The sequence below is a fragment of the Chinchilla lanigera genome, unplaced genomic scaffold, assembly GCF_000276665.1.
Source record: "Chinchilla lanigera isolate Chin_1 unplaced genomic scaffold, ChiLan1.0 scaffold00003, whole genome shotgun sequence".
Lineage (NCBI taxonomy): Eukaryota > Metazoa > Chordata > Mammalia > Rodentia > Chinchillidae > Chinchilla > Chinchilla lanigera.
Genome location: NW_004955404.1, coordinates 30,182,059 through 30,205,013, shown reverse-complemented (window position 1 = coordinate 30,205,013; position 22,955 = coordinate 30,182,059). Strand labels below are relative to the sequence as shown.

At 40.7% G+C, this 22,955-nt stretch overlaps 1 protein-coding gene and 1 pseudogene across 13 annotated transcripts in view; both read right to left on the bottom strand.

Moving 5' to 3' along the window:
- Positions 1 to 7,261: 7,261 nt before the first annotated feature.
- LOC102024640 lies at positions 7,262 to 16,253 on the bottom strand (annotated as a pseudogene).
- A 2,524-nt stretch (positions 16,254 to 18,777) lies between these two features.
- Positions 18,778 to 22,955, bottom strand: part of Mycbp2 (MYC binding protein 2, E3 ubiquitin protein ligase) — a 254,112-nt gene continuing 249,934 nt past the window's right edge. For all 13 annotated transcript variants that reach the window (XM_013516419.1, XM_013516422.1, XM_013516429.1 and 10 more), the window contains one exon: positions 18,778 to 19,607. In XM_013516419.1, coding sequence (XP_013371873.1) covers positions 19,492 to 19,607 — 116 coding nt within the window. In that variant the 3' untranslated portion in view covers positions 18,778 to 19,491. The remainder of the gene's footprint in view (positions 19,608 to 22,955) is intronic.

Here is a 22,955-nt window from a genome sequence, read left to right as displayed (position 1 = left end):
TCTGCTGCTTTGTTAAGGAAAAAAATAATAGATTCAGGGTCTTTTCTTGATAACTGTCATAAATGAGTTCGGCCTTTAAATATAACTAGGCCTCTTTTATCTATATAAGTAATGAGCCGCTTCTGTTCCTTGTGCGGAAGAAAAATCTATTCTAAAAGTGCGCTCTTTTGCCATAATATAGCCGTAGGAGAATGAGATGACAGAAGAATTAGAGGTGTAACTGGTTTGGATAATTCTATACGAGTTAACTGTGCTTGATTTATACGCTGTTCTACCCAGCCTAATTCTTTTTCTCCTTGTTTTGTGAGGTAGTGAGGGCTGTCTAATGCTGGGTTCCCTCTAAGAGTACTGAAAAGGTATTGCAAAGCATAGGTAGCGATACCTAAAGAAGGTTGTAACCAATTAATATCTCCCAATATTTTTGAAAATCATTAAGGGTGAGAAGCTGATCTCTACAAATAGTAATTTTGAGGGGAATTATTTGTTGTTTTTGGAAAATATGACTTAAATAAGTAATGGGATAGTCAATCTGGATTTTTTCCAGGGCTATCTGCAAACCAAAGTCAGTCAATAACTGTTTGGCTATCTAAATTAAGTACCTCTAACATTCCAAAACATAAAATGTGCATCTATCCATAAGATGAGCTCTAATTGCAGGATTAGGTTGATGTAAAAGGGAATCTTCTCCCACTTTGCCACTGGCTAGAGCCTTTGTGTTAGGAGAATAAAACACTCACACACAGACCCTCCTTGGCAAGTGTCAATCTTAAGCAGTAGCTTGTTGCTTTATGATCTGGCGTAGTGCCTGGGGCACGAAGTCCTGCAGGAAGCCATACAGCTCAGGGAACAGGCCTTCTGTGTCCTGCAGCAGGGTGACCGTGAGCATCCCCTCTGCCTCAGAGACACTTGCCACAAAGGTCATAAGGGCCTCGGCCCTTGCTTCCTGCTTCCTGTTATTGCTGCCACGTCCCACCAGCTTCTGGGTCACCTGGGCCTCTGTCACCAGCCACTCAGCCCCTGTGTCGCGCTCCTGGCTCTGTTGCCAACCTTGCCACGTGCAGTGCCACCGGGTCCAGGGCCAGCTAGTATGGCCCTGGCACAGCTGGGCCGGTGCTGAGTAACCCTGTCCTTCCTCCCTGGGGCCTGGGCACTGGCTAGCCACCACTGATAGGTCCCCTGGCTGTCTGGAGCTGTTCATGCCCCAGGCCTGTGCTGCCTTGCCAGCCTCCACAACTGTCTCCTCCTTTGCTTTTTGACTGAGATTCCCTGCGCATTGCCACAGTTCCTCAGCCCCATCCTTGTCACCCTCTTCATGCCCATCTAACTTCAGTCTTTGCCAGCTACTCCCTGGGCGGCCTCCTCCATCTCCGCCCTGGGCCTTGGCCTCTTTGTTCCCTGTTCTCCCTGGCACCCCAGTGTGTCCTGCAGCACCTGGACCAGAGCTGGGGGAAAGGTACTGTGGGCAGGGGAATGGGAGCGGCCTGGAGCAGCGAGGTGGGAGGGCATGGCTGAGGAGGCGGCAGCCCCCAGTTACAGCCTTGGGCAGAGCTGCGCTGATCTTCCATTTTCTCACCTTGGGGTCCAGCAAGTTGCTGGCAGGGCCCCAACACTCCTGCTTTATTTTCAGGAGTGGGCTCCACTGCCTTTGTACCCCCCACAAGCGGATCTGTGGTTACTGCTTCTGCAGCCACAGGGGATGTGCCCGGCCTCTGTGCGCGCTGGCCATCGCTTTTGTTCTGGCCACCAGATGTTTTGTTTCTGTCTGGATTCCAAGCACCAGCACCGGCACAGGACAGGCGCCTGCCCCTGCATCTCTCACACAGGTCTTGACGATGGGAGTGTGTTTGGGGCCCGCACTGTGAAGTTTTACTGAGCAGGAACATCTAGTTCTTTTACAACTGCCACAGGTGATATCCTGCAGTCAGTAAGGGCTGTAAGGTTTCTGACACATCTGCAAAACTGTTTAAAGTAAACCATGTTCGTACCGGGACACACCATACATATGCACTCTCCCAGCGAATGTTCCAGTTTTTGCAGTGATAATAGCCATATTTTTGCTTGAAGCACAGGCGCTCCCTGCCTGGCTCAGCACCCGGCGGCAAAGAGATCCCTGACTCTGCTTGGGCGTGTTTGTAACTGCTGCTGGCTAGAAATACTTGGTAGCTTCCTCTATTGTTTGTCCTTGGGCCCCGGACTGGGTCCAAGCTGAAGTTTTCTACCGGTGTCAGAGGAGTACAGTTTTTATGATATTTTGATCAACGCTGATTAGCCCAGTGCCTTCCCTTTTGATGCCTAGGATAAACCTTAACGGGCAAAGAATCTTCTGAGATAGCAACCTTTCATTTTATCCAGTTATCAGTTTTTTTTTTTTTCCCAGTACTGGGAATCGAACTCACGATGTTGTACTTGCCCGGCAGGCACTGTACAGCTGAGCTAAATCCCCAGCCTCCAGTTATCAGTTCTTTGTCTTGCTGGTCTACATTCCTTTTTCATGTGCCCTGTTTTACCACATTCGAAACATTTAACATTCCTTTGAATGCAAGGGCTGTTTCCCCTTAAAGCAGCTGCAAGCAATTCTGCTTTATTTTATTTATTTATTTTTTTTTGTTTTGTTTTTTGTTTTGTTTTTTTCTCCGGTACCAGGAACCGAACTCACGACCTTGCGCTTGACAGGCAGGCGCTTTTGCCGCTGAGCTAAATCCCCAGCCCTGCAATTCTGCTTTAAAGGTTTCTGATCCTATATCCTGACAAGCTTTTATATATTCATCCAAAGTAACGTCCTGAGATTTTAAAGATCTTAAGCCTTTTTGCATTCTAAGTTGGCATTGTCGTAGGATAACATTTTCAGTAATAGTTCTAAGGCAGGTTGTGACACCGTTTTCTGGAGTACTTCTCTTAGTCTAATTATAAACTCTAATGTAGGGCTCATTAGCACCTTGAATAACCTGAGTCACGGAGGGAACAGTCTGGCCAGGAGCAGTAATCTTTTCCCATGCTTGAAGACAACACATTTTTGTTTGAATAATTACCTTATCATTATATTCTATTTGCTGATCAATCCCAAACCAATTACCAGAGCCCATGAGCTGGTCTGCAGAAATAGGAACTGGCGGGTTAGCGTGGGCATTACGATGGGCCATCAATTCCACTTCATCTCTCCACCATGTTTTGAACTGGAGGAATTCAGCGGGACTGAGAACTGTACGTCCGATCATCTCCCAGTCCCATGGAATTAAACGGTTAGACTGAGCTAGTCCTGAAATCAACCCAAAGGTGTAAGGAGAATTCACTCCATAAGAAACGCACGTCTGCTTCAACTCATTTATGGTTTTAAAGGACAAGGGTACCACACATACCCTTGGGGATTTTCCTGATCTCCTGGTAGCTGAGTAACTGTAACTGGGTACATAGCAAGAGCCTTACAAGCATCCAAATCTCCTTCCTGTCTGGCTTCGGCAAAAGCCTTCATAACCATAGTCATGGGTAATGGTCTTCGGACAGTTAACTGAGGTGGGTCTCTAAGAGGGTTAAACTTATATATGGAGGCTGAAGGCTGCACTGGATCCTCATTTCCTATCTCCTGTAAATCTCTTGTTTTGTTTCGTATTTTTTCTGAAACAGAAAGTTTCCCATAACCCTGATGAACGATCCCAGAGACTGGGCTTACCTGCCCGCTGATTCTCCTCCGGTCCGTTGAGCACTGATTTAATTTCCTTAATTTTCTTTCCTAGTCTTGAAGACTTACTTTCATACCCTAGTCTCAAAGACTTATTTTCATACCCTGGTCTCATAGACTTACTTTCAATCTCAGGTGTTTACCCTAGTCTCCTTACCCTAGTCTCAAAGACTTACTTCCGTACTCAAGTCCTTAATTTCTTTACCCTAGTCTCGAAGACTTACTTTGATACTCAAGTTGTACTTTCGTACTCGAGTCCCTGTTCCTGGTGCCATATGTTGGTATTATCTGTAGTGCCAGGTCCCGAGAATGAGGTACACACAGATGAATAAAGGAAAGTAGCAGAAAAACAGGAGAGGCAAAAGTCTGGGATCAGGGGGCTTACAGCCTCTGGGACTGTGGCCCTGATCACCCATCTCAATCGCCTTTTTTTAGAACCCAGAAGGTAACTCAGTCCAACGGGAGTAATTCATTATCCCTTTCCATTTCTGCCTCTCAGCTGATGGTAACCATCCCCGGGCGAGCCTTCCACACCCCGCACCACGTGCGCTCAGCACAGCTGGGGATCATGAGCCGACCATCAGTAATCAGTTCCTTAGCAATCACAGTCCTTCCCCCACAAGTTTTACTTAATTCTTTCCCCATGTCTGATCTTTCTTGATTTTCAAACCTAGTTTTAAATTATTCTTATTGTCATTTTAATCATATAACATAATAGAGTCTAATCCTGACATGCGTCCATGTTGCTGTGGCAGGTTGTTCCTCTTGTATTTTATGGTTTTTCGATCATGAGTTGACTTTCTGTGAAGATTCAGCTGTAGGAATCCCATGCAAACCAATTTAGAATCCATCACTCTAGAAAGAAATAATATACATCAGTGCAGGAAAAAAGCCCTCATAACTATGTATGCATTAGCTTCAAATAATGCAATAAACCCAGTATATACCTAAGTGGTAAGGACATGAGATGCAGAATACAGCTGGACAGAGAAGACTCATTCATTCATTGATCAAAGTTAGTTTTGAATCAAATCCTGAAAAAGAGTAATGGAAATTGGCAGAAAAAGGGAGGAAAGCAGTGTATCCAAGTGAAAAGAGAAAAGGCAGTGAGCAAGACCATATATATATAATTTGAAGGTCGTCATGTCCAACTCCAGACTACAATGTGTTACATCTGTGGTGGACACATTTTCAATTGTCCACTTAGCACCTCTTTTGGGAAAACTTTTCCTCATCTGCTTAGTCATGGTTTCCTGGGACATGTGAACCTGCCCCTGTCCACTGGTGATGGGTCCAAGAAAGGACGTATCAAACTAGGACAACCTCACCACCACCACCCAGAGAACTTGAAATTAATACCAGAGGGAAGAGAGTAGTCTCTTCCTGGATTCTTACACTTGTAACGTATAAATTCAAGAGCTACAAGTGGTCAGTTTCTACCATGTGGCCTGCAAAAGCAGAGAAATATTCTCTGTACCAGCTCTGCTTCTGCTCTATTCTCAAGGCCCAGCATACATTTTTGTAATGGAACAAAAATGACACAAAGCCATTACATTTTTTCCTTGTTTGCTAGTTACTGTGACTTTGTTTTCTTTTTCTTACAACACAGACTCCTTACCAATACAAATTTGACCTTAAAGCCTGCTCCTTAGATCTTAAATGATCTTCTTTTTAACTACTGGGCAATTGTGGAATTTGGTCTTCTTGTGGTACCATCTCCATAGCTGTCATTAACAAAGGATGGGGCCTGGGGGGTTTAGCTCAGCAGCACAGCGCCTGCCTGGCAAACGCAATGTCATGAGTTTGATTCCCGGTACTGGAAAAAAACCAAAAAAAAAAACAAAAACAAAAAAAACAAAACCAAAAACCAAAACCAAAACCAAAACAAAGGATGATTCTGCTTACTACCCTAGGGGTGGTACTGGCTAGAGAGAACTCCATTTTAGATGGTCTGGAAAATGATTGGATGTGATTGCTGCCCTTTGTTGAAAGATTTTCTGCCTTCTAAATAGACAGATCAATCGCAGACATTACTAGAAGAATAATGCATGATTCTTTCCTGAGGGGGGCAGGTAGACTCCTAAAGAGTGGAGTTAGGGAGGAATCGCACTTTCCATTCTATCTTAGTCGTTCTTTTGGATCACACAAGGGAAGAAATTTAGGTTTAGGGTTTACTTTTTAGTAGTAAACTTTCTGCCATACCTGCACAGCCAGTGGGGTCCTGAGAGGGGGCGACAAGAGATTAAGAAAAAACAAGACACATAGAAAAAAGCTGGGACCAAGTGGGTCCTGACCTCTCCGATGGAGATGCAGCAACAACCCAGCATAGTCTGGGTCTTTATTTATATACAGTAAAAAGGTGGAAAGCATGTGAAGGAGTTAAAAGTGCAAGGTCTCAGGGTTTTGCTGAGAACACTGAAAGCAAAACATTCTCAGATCTGTCTGTGCTGTAGTTAACAGGAAGGGACACCAAGGCTGGACACCAAAAAGAGCAAATGTTTAGAATTAGATGCAGTAGGTTACCAAAAATGTACAAATTGATGTCAGGCAGAATCTAAGTCAGAAGGGCCAGTATTGTCAGAAGATTTTATACACTTACTCAGTTTAAAGTGCCAGGGTATATTTTTCTACCACATAATAGACTTAGCAGCAACACTACAACTGTCACCACCAGAGATTTTTGTGGGTTGAGTGCATAGATTTTTTGCCCCCTCTCTCTCACTGTATGGTTTTGTTGCAGGTTGTAAGCACTGAGGTGGTGTTGTACCAAGAATGAAGACACTACTTCCTCTATTCCTGCTAATATGGAAACCTGACAATAGGAACTAGATTTCTCAGTTCTGTGACAGGTAACAGCATGTGAAGAAGCTGCCTTCAATAGCAAACACAAGCTTTCCTGAGCCAGGAATTATTAAGTTGAGAAAGAGCATACAACTGATATCAAGCCCCTTCGGCAATCAAAATAAATACAAAGAAATTCAGTGTGTGGATGCAACATGACGGATGCGCATAGTAACACGATCTGGTGGTGGTGATGTGTGAGCTGTACCCCAAACTGAAAATGAAATAAAATAACAATTTCCCCAATGAATCTGCAAAATAATGTATAGAATTCTCCTGAGTCTCTATCATGTTCTCAATCTCTAGCCCAGGTTTCTTTCTCCCCTTGCCTCAAATTTAATCTACAGTTTCCCGGAATCTAGTGAAGCACTTTAGATATATATATCTATAGATAGTCAGAGTATTAGCTGTCACTAACACACTATTTACTGTGTAGCTTATAAAGTATATTAGGTTGAACGCAAAGTTTTGGCTAGCCTGAATCTACCATTTTCTTGTGTACACAGGTACTCTCTCACTTACAAAGGGGCATTTTTCTTGGGCATCCATTAGGCATTTGTTCAGATATTGGCCCATGTCAGATATGAAAAAATCAACCGAGTTTCTATTAAGCAAAACTAAAAGTGATTCCATATATGATATCCAAACACACCTGATGTTGTGTCATTAAAGTGCTGCTTGATCATCTCTGTCAGTTTGTGCTAGTCAAGACAGACAGGGCTGGGACTTTATAAATCCCAAGAGTCATATCTGAACAGTCTGCACATATAAGTTGTTTTTAGCCTGGTGCAGGAGTATCCACGAAGCCGTGGACTTCTGCTTTCTTGTCTTTGCTGGTCCATAACAGCCATCTTTCCAACGGCCATCTTTCATGCTGCCATAGGTTTTAGGAGCAGGCAAGGATCCGCAACCAGACTCTGCAGGTTTGCTGGAGGCACTGGGGCGCCCCTCGCAGGAGGTGCTGTGTCCGGGCAAGCTGCTGTTCTCTGCAGCTGTGCCTGCAGGTGTGGTGAAAGCAGTGCGGTTGGTGTTGCTGACACGGCTTGTTGGGGCTGTGTTCTGCACCATGGGAGGCCCAGGTGAGGAGGTGGTTTGTGTGAACGGGGTTGTTTCTCGGTTGCCAGGAGAACCAGGGCCAAGTTACTCAATGCTTTCATTGGTTGCGGAAGAGCCAAGGAAGATGGTGCTGCTGGGTGCGGAGGTTCCTGTGCAAGATATGCTCAAGCCTGAGCTTGCACAGGAAGTCTGCCTCCATTTGACGCTGGGAACTTTGAGTTACTTCTGCCTTGCACTGAGTCAAATTGTGTATATTAGATTTCGGGACAGGTTTGGAAGACTGTCTTAGTTTTTCTTCATTTTTAACATTGTCGTCTGTAAATCTGTGAGATGACCTTGAACTGAAAGGTGAGGTTGCTGTAAGCGGCTAATCATAGGCTGTGGGGACATCTACTGTATTCTACTTTCCTAGCTGGAGATCATGAAAGAGGTGAATTTCTGGGTGACTGCGTAGGTGATGGTCGAGGTGAGCTGTGTGGTGATGGTGAGAAACTGTTCACAACAGGGCATGCTGCATGGTGCGTATTGTCATCTTCATCACCTAAACTTTGTGCTTCCGGTTCTTGATCACTAAACGTGCCCCGTCATGCAGAGCTGCGAGATGAACCAGAACTGTACAGAGACATGGAGGCTGCACGTTCTTGCCCAGAACTTGGGCTAGAATCTACACATTGGTTACATCATTTAGTTTATAATTGGATCCAGTTGAATCTTCCTCTAATTCGGAAGTACTTGACCCACTCTTTGCAGAGGACTGTTGGTGGAGGGCAGTGGAGGATTTCTGTCTGATGAACTTTAAAGTTATCTGAATTTCCAGGAAAAATAAGCTGTTTGACTATACGAGGTCGCACTAGGGATGAGATAGAGAATTGAAGCCACTGCTATATGGGCTTCTAGCATTTGGACTGTAAGGACTTGTGTAACTCATAGAGTTGAAAGGATTATTGTACAACTTCTGCCTCTTGAGAGCTTAGTTTGATCAAGTTTGTGGATAAGAGAGTTTTGCAAATTCAGCATCCGGATTTGGGTAATCCAGAACTTGCCTCCACCAAACCAACGGACTAACCTTTTCTGCACTGGTTTAAGTTCTTTCTTTGGTGATGAATGCAGCCAGCTCTCCCCCTCCCAGCCTGACGGGCGCTCCAGCTCTTCTGGCTGCAGAGGTTCCACCTTGTCTAGCAAGCCGCCCTCCCTAGCTACTGTGCACTTCCGCAGTGAGCGTCCTGCACCCGCGCCCTGCCTCCCTTTGCGGGCTCGGTCTCACAGAGAGGGAAAGAGCGGAGCCGGATGGGAGAGACGTCCCGAGGCGCCGCCCGAGAGCAGCGCCACGCCCCACCGCCAAGGTCCCCTAGCTCGGTTCTGAAAAGGGCTGGCCCCAGCTCCGGGATTGGGGGAGGTGGCGGCCTAAATTTAGGGTTTTATATGGCACATGCTGTATATGTACTTTCCCACTCTGTCTCTGTTCTGTTTTCCAAATTTATCTCCTCCTTCTGAAGCTTTTTTTTTTCAGCTCCCCTTGACAGGATGAAGAACACTTGTCTCCTCATTTTTTTCTTGGGTCTTGCAAATGTGAGAGACAAATCAAGAGGACTCACGTAAAGCTGCTGCAGAAGCAGAGGCGGCTGGAGACGTGGATCTGAGCTTTGACTTGGTTCTGCCAATTTGGGGAATGTGAGCTTGGACAAGCTACTCAGCTTCTTGGCGACTCAGTTTCCTCTTCTATAGAATGGTAGTGATAACACCTACCTATGCAGTTGTCACAATTCAATGAGTCAGCAAATGCAAGCCAAGTAGGTTAGTCGCAGGCGTGTGGTAACACCCAGTAAATGTTAACTACATAATGTTTTTACTCTTGGACCTGCATGAGGACAGAGGCGTCAGTTTCAGTGTTCCTTCTCAGCAGCAATACCTGTGATATATTTTCTGTCTTAGCCTAAGCAACAAGAACATGTTACCAAAAAGGTACAAAAATCACATACAGAAAGAATCTTCTACCAGGATTTTGGCTTTGTCCACTGAAAAGCAGCAACTCAGGCAAATGCTAAGACACCCTGACATTTTTGGGGGCTTGGCGTGCAATAAAAGACATGTAACTGCAAGTAGTTCTCTTTTAGCTTTGCAGATAGACAGCAATTTAATTAGGTTCCAGACTGCCCTCACTACTCACCCGAGTAGAGGATGGTCTCCCATTTTGTCCGGCATTATAATACAGCATCCTTGACAGATGCTGATCTGCTTAGCCTGTCTGAATAGCCCCAGTGATACATGTGCTACTTGCCAAGGGTGTTTGTTTTATTGACAAGTAGAGGGTTTCTGGCATTCTATAATGCCAGACAAAATGGGAAACCATCCTCTACTCAGGTGAGGGGTAGTGAGGGCAGTCTGGAACCTAATCAAATAGAGGATTTATAGAATATTCTTTTGTACGTGCAAAGTACGTTCCTTTTTTTCCATGCATGGCCTTTACTTTAGCTTTCAAGTAAATAATATTAGGCTGTTTCCCCTTCTACCTACGCTGTCTGATAAGATATGGCAGGTGTAAGGAATCTTAGTTCCTGTCATGTCTACTCTGCCAGTTGGTTGAAATCATCTTGGTTAGAACAGAATCCAGAAAGCAATACTCTCTAGTTGCCTGTTTCTCAGCGGTATCCCACATCATTCCATAATGGTAGATATGTAGTTAGTTTTGATCAGGACCCAAAGTGTGCCCACGTTTTGGATGCCCAATACACATGCTTTATTTACTGCTAGGCATAGTAATCTCAGCTTCCACTGGTCCTATTTTTTTCAAAGTGGGCACTTCCAGAGAGCTCATGAATTGATCCCAATGACAATACGTTCTTCAACAGTTATGTCAGTGTTCTTGTTTCCTATCAACCTTCTGTGAGGATATTTAAAAATTAAATAACATACATATTTGCAGCACTGTGCTCCAAGCTGCCCCTTCTATCTAGCTGACAGATGTGATTTTTTGAGATAAAACATGCTTTTTTGTTGTTCTATTTTAGTCCTTCATTCTTTCCTAGCTTATCTATAACTGTGAGATCATGCTTCTCTATATCCAATGTACAGGGCACATTTTTGTGCATGATCCATGCAGTGATACCCCTTTATTGGACCTATGTTTCTATTAGTGCACTTGAGAGTTTCTAGACCCTTTATTTTCTGGGCCTCGGCAGGAGGTATCTCATTTGATGTGTGAAGCCAGTGACTTTCATGCTAAATACTCTTTCTCAGCAAAGGGAACATATTTAATTATCTTTCAAGGAGCTCAGCATTCTGGTATTATATGCTATGTTCTATAAAATTGAAACTTTTGAATTGACACTACCTTTAGTCATAACCAGACTCCTAGTTATTTATTACTACTTCAAAATCCAACAGAGGATAGGGACTGATTTGGTTAAATCAGGGCTTGGAAGGGTGGTCAGTATTTCTTGCTTATTTTCATGAAGTACTGATAGGGATTTCTCCAATAACTTGAAAGTATTCAGTGCTTCCCTTTCTGTAAGGTCAAAGGTGAATTCATAGGCCTGGCATTTAAGCTATGTATAACAATGCTATCTACCTAAGTCATCTGTAAGTTTTTCTCTTTTTTTACTGAAGTATAATTTGTAAGCAGTGAAGTCCACAAATCTTTGGGGTATGGTGTGATGAGGCGTTTTAGCAGTGTGTTTCTCTGTGTAACCACTGTTCTGATTGGAATAATATTCTAGCAGCCTACCATTCCGTCCCACTCAATGCCTTCCCAAAGGTAAACACTAATTTGAAACCTATAAACACAGACTTGTTTTTGCCTTTTTTTTTTTATTAGAACTTTATATATATAGAGTCATAGAGATTGAAACTTGCATTTTAGGTTTTCTGCCAAATCTTCCAGGAAAGAAACTGTGAAATAACTAGAATGGGAGAAATATAGAACACACCAAATTTTTACAGAAACGTTCCTTGGCATATATCTAAAAGTTGGGCTGGAGCCAGGCTTCCTCCTGGGTCTTACCTCGGCAACTCTCCCTTTCCTGAGTTACTCCAGCAGACGTCTCCCACTCTGGAAAGTCAGCCTGATAAAACCATCATCAGTCATTGTAAGACATATCTCTATGTAATAGCCCCTATCTGGGATGAGACTGTGAAGTCCTCAAAGGATGGAAGTGTGTCTCATGACTCCGATGATAACCTTTATCAAATGACTTGTTTCTATGATGCTGAATTTTTTTAATAGTTCCTTATATATTCTGGGTATTAATCTTTCTTCAGGTGAGTGATCTCCAAATTTCTTCTCCCATTCTATGGGTTGTTTCTTCACTCTGTTTATATTGCTTCCTTTGGTGTAGCAGAAGCTTCTCACTTTGGTATAATACCATTTGTCTATGTTGGCATTTGTTGTCTGTACCTTTCAGATTGTATCCAAAAAGTCATTGGTATACCAGTGACAACATTTTCTTCCATTTTCATAGTTCCACATCTTATGTTTAGATCTGTGATCCATTTTAATTATTGTATATGGTTGAGTTAGGAGTCTACTTTCATTCTTCTGCATAGATATCTAGTTTTCCAGCATTTATTGAAGAAGCTGTCTTTTCTCTGACAGGCTTTTGATGTTTTAGTTGAAAATTATGTGTGGATTTATTTCTGTAGAAGTTTGGATTTTTTTCTGGGTCTTCTCTGTTCCATTGTTCTATGTGTGAGTTTTTATGGCAGTCTTATGCTGTTTTGGTTTCTGTAGTACGGTCTATATAGTATGTTAGTCCAGTAAAACTGGTCAAATGATCTTTTAACTAGACATTTCTTTTTTTTTTGGCTTTTTTTCAGTACCGGGAATCGAACTCATGACCTTGTGCTTACCAGGCAGGCACTGTGCCGCTGAGCTAAATCCCCAGCCCCTCTAACTAGACATTTCTTAAAAAGATATACCAATAGCCAACAAGTATATGAAAAAAATATTCAAGGTCACTAACTACCAGAGGAATGCAAATAAAAAATACAACGAGATATTATCTTATACCAGTTAGAATGACTATAATAAAAAAGACAGAAACAACAAATTCTGAAGTGGATGCAGAGAAATAAGAACTCTCAACACAATTGGTAGGCATGTAAAATAGGGCAGCTATTATGGAAAACAGTATGGAAGTTCCTCAAAAAATTAAAAATAAAACTACCATAGGATCAAGGAATCTTACCACTGCGTATTTATTCAAAAGACATAAAATCAGAATATCACAGAGATCTCTATACTTCCATGTTTATTATAGCATGATTCACAATACCGAAGATTTGGAATCAACTGAAATGTCCAATAGCCGATGAATGGGTAAAGACAGTGAAATATTCAGCCATAAAAAGAATGAATTTCTGTCTCTTGTGGCCAAACAGACAGAACAGCAGGAAATTATGTTAAATGAAATAAGCCAGGCATAGACAGACAAATATTGCACATTCTCATTCATATATGGAAGTTAAAAAAAATTTGATATAATGAAAGTAGATGGTAGCATAGTGGACAGCAGAGGCTGGGAGAGATGGAGGGGCCATTGAGGGAGTAAGATAACAAGTACCAAAATACTGTTAAGTAGCAGGATTAAGTTCTAGAAGGATGACTATAGTTTACAACAATTTATTATATATTTATAAAGAATTAGAGGAGTTTGAAGTTTCCCAACATAAAGACATGGTATTTAAGGGCTAGAAATGCTCATTACCCTGATTTGATCATTACAAATTCTATACATGTACTGAATTATCACATTGTACTTTATATATATATAATTGTCAGTTAAAATTAATATATTCGGGAAAAGCCTCTGTCTACTCTCCCCAAGTCACAGTCATACCTCCTAAATGGTTCTCCAGGGGCAGCACTTTTCAAGTCCTCTCTGATCCACTGTCTTCCTAAAGTGCATAATTGGGCATATTTCTTATTTTAAAAAATACAGTTGGGAGACTATAAGGTTCTGGTGGGCTACTGCACAGCAATGTGAGAATAGATAAAGATAATGCATCACAGATATTTTTAAAAGCTGGAAGAAGGGTTTCTCCTTCCTTCTAGGATTCTAGAACAATGTTTTTACCATAAAGAAATGATAAACATTTGAAGAGCTAGATACGATTAACCTGAATTAAATATTAGACTGTGTATACATACATGTATCAAAACATAACATTAATATGTAGTTTTTATATTTTTAGTTATCAGTTAGAAAAGTAAAATTAATTTTAAAAATTCAAGGAGAATGATAAAACTGAAGAGGATGAAATTCTAGGCTAGCACTGTCCATTAGATATATATGCAAGACACATGTAATTTACAATTTCTAGAAGCTACATTTTTGAAAAAGTTAAAGTAGGTAATATCAGTTTTATAATTTTTTTAACTTAACCAGTATTATTCCCATGTGTAATCAATAAAAATTAAGATATTTACCTTTCTTTATAGGCTCAGTTATCTCATCTACAAAATGTTAATATTCCATAGGTTCATGTGGAAGAAGAAATTGTGAAAATGCACATGAAGCCCACAGTGTTCCTTTCCTATTGTTACTATAAGAAATGACTGGTCTTGGTGATTTCAAACAGGTTAATTTTTGTACAGTTCTGGGAATAAGAAATCCAAAATGATGGGAAAACCCAAAGGTGGCAGCACAGCTGTGCTCTTTTGGGAGCGTCCTGGGGACAACTCCCACTTGCTGTCTTTTCCAGATTCTGGAGGCCTCCTGCGTTCAGTGGAGCCTGGCACCTCATCCATCTTCAAAGCCCTGTGTGGCATCTTCAAATGTTTCTCAAACTTCTTGCTTCTTCCTTTGCTGTATCATTCCCCTTCTGGGACATTGGCCCCGCACGGTTAATCCAGTCTAATCCCATCTCAAGATCTGTGGTCTTCATTATTTTACAAAGTCCCTTTTGCCATGTAAGGTAACATCTTCATACTTGTAGATCTTGGATATTTAGACATGGGAAGATGTGGGGAAACTATTACCCTGCCTACAACACCCTTGCACAGTATTTGGCCATGGTAGGCCCTTAATAAACATTTTGTCTTGTCATTATCAAACTTTGGTTGTAATTCTTAGTGACATTGTGTTATTTACACATTTCTGAATTTGTGTCCTGTGAATGTCTCATCCTCAGCACACTAAACATTTTGAACCAGTAACTCATATAGTTCACTCAGGCACTTTCTATGGAGAAGTCATGATTAGTAAGCAACGGAGAAAACAGTTTCCACCCTCCTCAGAGTGTACTGGCAAGTCCAGACCTAGAAGAGACGATGAAGCCTCAAAACAAACAGCTTCCACTTCTGAGGAACACATTCGGCCTAGTTCTCATCGTAGCCTCTCTCTGGAATGTGCTTTCCCACTTTTGCTTGTTAAAACTCGCCTGTCCATCCTTCAAGCCTATTTGCATTTGGTTGTTTTGAGGAAAGGTACATGTTGTAACTGAGTATGTTTTAGATGCTGCTTGATTGGCCAAGAAACTGAAGTTAGCGGCCTGCTCTTTAACAACTAAGACTGTATAGTTACTTACTAGACCCCGATCTCCAAACCTGGATTTTATTATCTTTCATGATTTAGCTTCACTGTGCTTTGTCTAATATTTATTTTTTAACAGTGTAGGTAATTTTTCCTGTGCCATCGTCATTTGTGAAATGAGTTGAAAATGAATAAGCCACTTAAAGTATATTATCCTCTTGTGTTGGTCAGCAACTCTAGGAAGCAGGTGCCAAGGTGAAGCTGGAAGTATAGGAATTCTGTTAGGAGGAAGCCTGGGGAAGATTGAGGACTGAGGGAACAGGAGTAGGCAGAGGAGCTATCAGGCTGCCTGATGGAAGTGCAGCTCTCAGCAGGTCTTGCCCATCTGAGCTCTGGTGCAGATTGCTCGTAAAGGTCAGTTTGCTTGCGTGGGCAGAAATGACCAGGACCTAGCACATTAGTAGTGCTCTGTGATTGGCTGTGGCTGCCTCGGAAGTGTGGCTTTGATCAAATGCTGGAGTGTATGCCTCAGGTGCTGTGGCTGGAGGCTGTTAAGGAGTGTGACTTGAGGTGGGGCTTCTGTTAAGGGAGGTCGAAGCATCCCCCTTGTGGTCAACTTGTAATACCCAGCTACACTGAATCAGCATGGTGCTGGGTGTTGGGGGCCCACCTGAGGATTGCTGCCGGCAGCGTAAAAGAGAACTGGAGAAAAAGAAGAGAAGCTGTTAGGAAGCTGGTGGTTCTCTTGGGGTTGTTGGTTCTTCTGGAGGAGTTTTTCATGCTGGCTTTCCTGATATGAGCTTGCTGTTGTAATCGTTGAAGGAGCTTGGGACCTTGTCGCTGAGAATGGCAATGGTTCACTTTGGGGGAGCTCTGGTCCTTACTCTGAGCATTGCTTCCTGGCTGGAGGTGAAGGTGGTGCACCTGCTCAGCGTTCTGGAGAAGCTTGTCATGCTGGCTTTCCTGATACGGACACGGCTGTTGTCACTGTCGGAGGAGCTCGGGACAGCGCTTTTGGTGAGGGTGGCTGGGGTGCTTTTCTGGGAACTCTGGTTCCTACTTTGAGTGTTGCTTCTTCGCTCTCGTGCAGATCCCACAGCTTGCTGGCACAGATCCTCATCCCCCTGGCACGGACTCTCTAGCTTCCACCACTTACCTTTGAGCCTTCCCAGCACAAACCTGTGAAATAGACTTGCATGAGGCACTGTCATGGACTCTAGGTCTTCAGCTAGACTCATGCAGGACTTGCCACGGAATCCAGGCCCTTTGGTCTTCAGTGTATGGACAGATTTCCTGCACCCTTTTGAGCTTGACTATTTGGATAACTATTACAAAGTAATCCTATAAACTATGTGTTCTGTATTAAATTGTTTTTCTTGTAAATCCTGACAACAACACCCCTGCCAGCTGACAACTTCTGGAGGTAATTAGCATCTTGTCCTCATTGCAATTTTGCCCATATTATAAGTGTCCAGTTAGTATTTTGTAACTTTGTTTCATAGAACCATTGGTAATATAATAGTAATAGGATTACGTGGCAGAATCTGCTTGGGCTTTAGAGACAAAGTTCTAAATGCACATCTTGGGAATTTTTTTTTTCAGCCAAATACAGCAGTAATCTAGTGTAAGCCATTTAACTTCTCTAAAAGCTGAATGAGATTATTAACGATTTATTCCCAGAGTTGTAGGGAAGACCAAGTGCTTAATTCACCGTGTGCAACTTAGGACATAGTGAGTAAATGTTCTTTCCTTTGCTGTTCTCTTGAATACTATTTTATTATGAGGTAAAGCACTTTTATAAAAACTTTCTCATTGGGATTTGGTATTATTTTCTAAGAAGTTGAAACTAAAAGTAAGTGGCTGAGTCAAAGTCACAAAGGAAAAAAGAGCCAGAGCTAGGACTTGCATTCGGTTTCTGGTTTCAGTCCTAATACCCTTCATGTACTGTTGGCTGTTTTTAGAAAAATGAGCTATACTATACTTGATCTTAGCCAAAGGCTGAGAAGCAATGGGAAAATGGGCTATAATGTTCCATTAAACACTAACATCAGGTACAGGTCCAGGTGGAATATGGTGACAAAATGGGAAGGGAGAGATGCTAAGATCAAAGGATCTGAAGAGGACAAATTAGTAGGCAGTATGAATGAAAAGTGAGTAACACTATAATAATACAATAACATTTTATTAAATAAGCTTATTGATAGAATGGGGGAATCTTAGACCTAATTAACCTAGCCAGAAAACTGTTTAAGAAAAATGGCTTTTCCTAGGCCTGAATAAAAATGTTTCTTTCCAGAAACATTCACTAATCCTCACCATTGTGATTCCACTGTTTTCTGCCTAGTACATTACACAGAGCATTTGAAGGGTGGTTTTTTTCTTTCATGTACAGGATTCTTGAGCCAAATGCCTGCTACAGATACGCCTTTCTGTGCGTTGTCTAATGTATTTCTAAAATGTTCAAGTTTTGTGTTTTTGAAGTGCTGGGGATCATACGATTAAAGATAGCTTCCTCTTAAGTGAAGTTAAAGTTACTGTAACGGGGTTTGTTGATTTTCTCCCTTTTATTGCTAGAATATTAACTCCAGATTACTCACTCTAGCCAGGCATCTCTTCTTGTTTCTTCTCCATCATAATTTACAAACTATAGCCTATCACTTTATCATTAAGGTTAGTGAATCCAAGATGGTATTCCTTACAGTTCTGAAGAGTCCAAGAGGTCTCTTACTTGTTTGGCATTCTCGAAGTTCATTCCTCTGAACTGTGAGTTTAAGTCAAATATATTTACATAGCCTCATCACATTCTCCTCTTATTTTCTTGCGGGTACACTGATGGACACCTTTAGTCTCTGTACCTACTTTGTGCTTCCTGGAAATGCGTCAAGTCAATGGTGAGCCCCTATACTTTGTTAGATCACTCACTGTTCTTTGATCATATTCTACATTTTTCTACCTACATACTTTTTGTCATGCCATTCTCTACATTTCTGTTCCTTGAAATTCAATGTACTCTTCAAAATCAGCTCCAATGCCTCTCAGCTACTAACCTCCCAACCACAAAAACAATAAGTCAATAATGATTTTTCCTAAATCTTGAAGCATTTGGGTTGGATATTTTTCTGCAGTTAGAACAATCTTAAAAATAGTTATCTGTACTCAGATCTTTTCTTTATATTTTAAGTTCTTTAAGGCATCGACTATCTCAGATTTTTCACAAATGCTTAACACAAATGTCATTAAATTTGTCAATTATTTCTACATTGACAAACTGATTTGTATATTTTCAGCAGTAGGAATTGAGAATAAAACAGATAAAGACTTTTGTTAGTCTCATGGGAATTAGTATAAAATGATTTATGACGAATTGTAAATGAACACATCACTCAATGCAGAAATAGAATATAATTAACACAATGTTAGGTATAAAAGAAAGAAAAGACTAGTTACTTCATTAGGACAAAAAACTATTGGTTAAGAAGATAGAAGTTAATATCTTAAATGTTTTCTTGCCTTTGGTGTGTGTTTATGAAAAAAAATTTCATGATCTTCTATACAGTGTTTAAAATTCTAATATTATGTTTCACTACCGTTCTTAATTTCCTCTAATGGTTAACAAAAGTTGTGGTTTCACTGTATTAGTAAAGTTCTTTCTAAAAAATCTTAGGTGGGTTCTTAGACTATAAACTGTTTACTTTTTCTGAAAAAAAAAAAAAAAAAAAAAGCCCTTCACAAATGTTCGACTTTATCACTGTATAAAAATGTACAGTGGTTTTATTGACATGTACATTCCAATGTTTACAGCTGCAAGAATAATGAGGCACACTCAGTATTGCACTTCATTAAAATTTCAGGCTCAAACTTAACCTAGAAGTTTAAATGAAACTGCATTTGTAATTTAGTAATTCTTATACAGGACAAACATCAATATCTTTATATACAATGTGATACTTATTACATTTATATGCTGTCCTAACACAATTTTTTTTTTAAATAACAGTCTAGGAAATAAACCAGAATTTTCCTCTTTATATCCCCACCCGTGATGCAATTGTACAGGATTACAAAAAAGGCAGTATACAATAAACAATGATTATTTTTCTTTTTTGCTTGAAAGCCAGCATCATTCTCAGTCCAGGGGTATGGCGACTCTTTTATGTCAATTATCTATAAATGTTCAATGCTTCACAGGCCAATGACAGTAATGGCCACATGCAAACACCTCACAAGTTTGATGTCTTGGTTCAAAAGAAGATAAACCAAAGTAATGGAGAAAACTTCCACAGCAAGAATTATGTACATGGTTTTTGGCATCCTTCTTGCACTGTGAATGGTTCATTTTCATGGATGTAAAAATGGTCCCATCCTTATCCTGAGCAGAGTTTAAACTTCACCACATCCTCTTGGTGGATGAAGGCAACATTTTCTCTGTAGACAAAGGATCGCAGTGTTCTAAAAAGTATGAGCATTTCTGCACACTCCACACCCCAGAGCAAACTCTTCCCCAGTGGGTGGATGAACAACATGGAGTGGACATTCAGTTCCTTCTAACTGTTTGCCTTTGGGACCTGTATAAATTTTGAAGGAGGCAAAGGAATATAATATTTAAAAATACACACAAACCTCATATAAAGAGAAATCACTGATAAATTATTCAACGAAATAGCATGACTTTGGTTATGTAAATATAAAATTTTAAAATTTCTTCTCATAGAAATAAGAATGTTCATAAAAATTTCAATATGACAGAATTATATGTAACACAGAAAGTGACATGGTCCCTTACCCACAATATCTTGCTTAAAGAGAACCACCATCACCTATAGATCTTTTTCAACTAATAGATGAATTAGATATATCATTTTAAAGCAAAAGCAATGAGCAAAAATGGTCACAAAAATCTTTCCATTTAATTTAGCAGAATATTATTCTGCTAGATGAGAATACATGGAGATTTTTATATGGGATGTCTTTCTACAAGTAACAAATTTAAATATAAGTAAACCATATTATCTTTTTACTTTCACTGAGGAGAAAACATATCATCAATCAGAATACTGATTATTAGTTACTTAAAAAACTATCTGAAGGGAGATTAGTAGAAAAGTGAAAGTCACCTTAAAATATATACATTAAAATAAAGTAAAATGTAACTTAGAAGAAACACTTTGGGGAAAATACAAATTCAGAAGAAATACTTTGGGGAAAATACAAAATACAAAGTACATAAACTATGCTTATAAGATGTAAAAGAAAAAGCCCTGTACTCTTCTATTTCTAAAAGAAATTTGTGTCATTTAAAAAGGATGTCTAGCTTCTTTATAAATGGGGGGCTTTGTGAGGTAAGGAATATAGACTCTACTTACACTTAAATATATACTCCCTATTGCACTGTAGGAGGACAGATAGGAACTATGTATCAGTTCTCTAAAACTAATTTTCAAAATAATGTAAATTCTAATTTTACTTTAGAAAAAAAATACAACGTTGGATGGGTAAAGGTTTTCCAGACCAATGGGTAATAAAATCTCATTCAGTCTAACTCCTGGGTTAAACTTCTGCATAAAGAATGAAACCACGAGGGGTAAAACAGTGTCTATGACGCTCTTAGCCTGTGTAGTATAAATACCCAACTAATGTTAGCTTTTATTACTATGATTGAACAACAACAAACCAAGCCCTGATCTGGAGGAATACAATGTAAAATCATGTAAGAGCAACACCAAGGCATGGGGGTGGTATCAAAGTAAAGACAGCTCATCTCAGAAAGGGAAATCAGCTGCAGGCTTGAGCTAACAGACTGAAAGCAGCAGTTGTGCTGCTTCAAATCAAATGCAGGCACAGACCCACGATGCGTCAGTTGTGATAGTGGGACACTGGGAAGCGATTAGATCAGGAGGGTCAAGCCACGAATGGAGTTAGTGCCCTTATAAATTTGATCACACAGATCCCTTTGACTCTTCTAGCACGAAATTGCTGTCTGTGAACCACAGAGTGGGCCCTCACTAGTCACTAATCTGCCAGCGCCATATTAGACTCCCTAGGCTCCAGAATTGTGAGAAACACATTTCTATTAATAAACTACCCAGTTGATGACATTTTGTTATAGCAGCTCAAATGAACTAAAAGATTATCTATTTCAGTTTCTTGACGCTTGCCCTCATTCACATATGTGTATTAAAGATTAGAATTAATGACGTAGAGGGGTGGGTAGGAACTTGCGCCTCCTAAGAAAACCATACATGGCCATCTTTCTTCCTGATATCAGTGTGAGTTCTCCTTTAATTCTGTTCCAGGTCTCTAAGTGAATGGGAATTTGTGAGGAGAGGGGAGGAGAGGAGAAATCTCAATTGAAGTATACTGTCTGAGGCTAATTAACCTCCCCGCTCCTCAATTTTCCATTTGTGAACATGGAGATAATACTATTTACTTTGCAGATTGTAAAAATGAAATGAGAAGATGCCTATGAAATAGCCCAGGACCGATGTTAGCTCCTTTCTTCTGCTGACTCTCTCTTTTGCTGCCTCATTCTTATAATCACAATTGTTTAAAAGACAAAAGTCCTTTTAGTTCGCTGATTTGATCATGTGAATATTGGAGGGGAAGCCTTGCCTTTGGCCTACCCTTCCTCTCTCAGCCACGGTGTACCACTATGTTCTCTGGAATACTTACTTCATGGCTAACTTACTTTTCATTTCCAGAATTTTTGTTTTGTTTTAACAAACTTTCTTTCATTAAGTACACTGGATTTTTCTTGATGATATTCCTTGCCTCAAAGCTTTTTCGAACGGAAACTGGTGCTCCCTAATGTCACAAGGTGTGATGAACTTTCGCCCGCTTCCATATCCAGACCAGGACTTCCACCTTCCCCTCGCTAGTTCTCCTTCCCGTGCAGCTCTCCTCATCTGGAATACTGCCTCCTCCCTCCCTTCATTTGCTGACCTCAGCTCACTCCCTCTCCTTCTAATCATAGCTCCCACCACTGATCTGGCCATTACCTAAGTGCCCTGGCCTCACATCATTGTGAATTCGCTTCTTCAAAGGCTGTTACTTCTACGGAAAAAATTTTTTTCTTGAAGGGAGTTAGTATAGTGTTTTTATTTGACACAGGCAGCAAAAAGTAGCCACACTTTAAAACAATCTTACTATCAAATAGATAATATATTTCATATGGTTAAACATCAAAATGTTAAAAATTTGTAATCAGAATTGACATCTCCATCCCTATCTCTATCACCATCTTGCACTTGCTTTGTTCAATAATTTATTAGTTTCCTGTATATTTTTCAATTGTTCTTTATGCAAATATGAACGTAAGTATATACTCTCATTTCCCCCTTCTTACAAAAGGCAGCATACTGTATACACTAATCTGTAACTTGCTTTTTTGTTTAGAGTATCTCACAGAAATCTTTCATTATTAGCATAAGAAACTGCATCCTTTTTTAGTATTCACCACTCACTTATTAGATACTAGTATTGCTTACAAATTTATATTATTATAAGCAATGTTACAATGAAAAACCTGTACATCTGCCCTTTTAACACTTCCCTCACTGTGCATGTGTGAGGCCTGCTTAGGGCAGAGGCACTGGTAAATCCGAGGGGCACTATCATACTGCTTTCTGTGCAGGCCTGCCGTGTGCTCTCTGATGAGGCACGTAGGGGAGGGAGTGCTTCCCAGCTCTAACAACAGCACATACAGAGTGGCGTGTACGTGTATTTTCAATAACTGCAAATACACTGCATGGCTACATGTACTTCTCCCTCCACTTCTCCAGTAAGCCTGATATTTTACATTACTATTATTATTTTTTGTTATTTTTTTGAGACAGGGTCTCGCTACACAGTTTAGGCTGGCTTTGAACTCTTGGCAATCCTCCTGCCTCAACCTCCCAAGTGCTGGGATTAGAGGT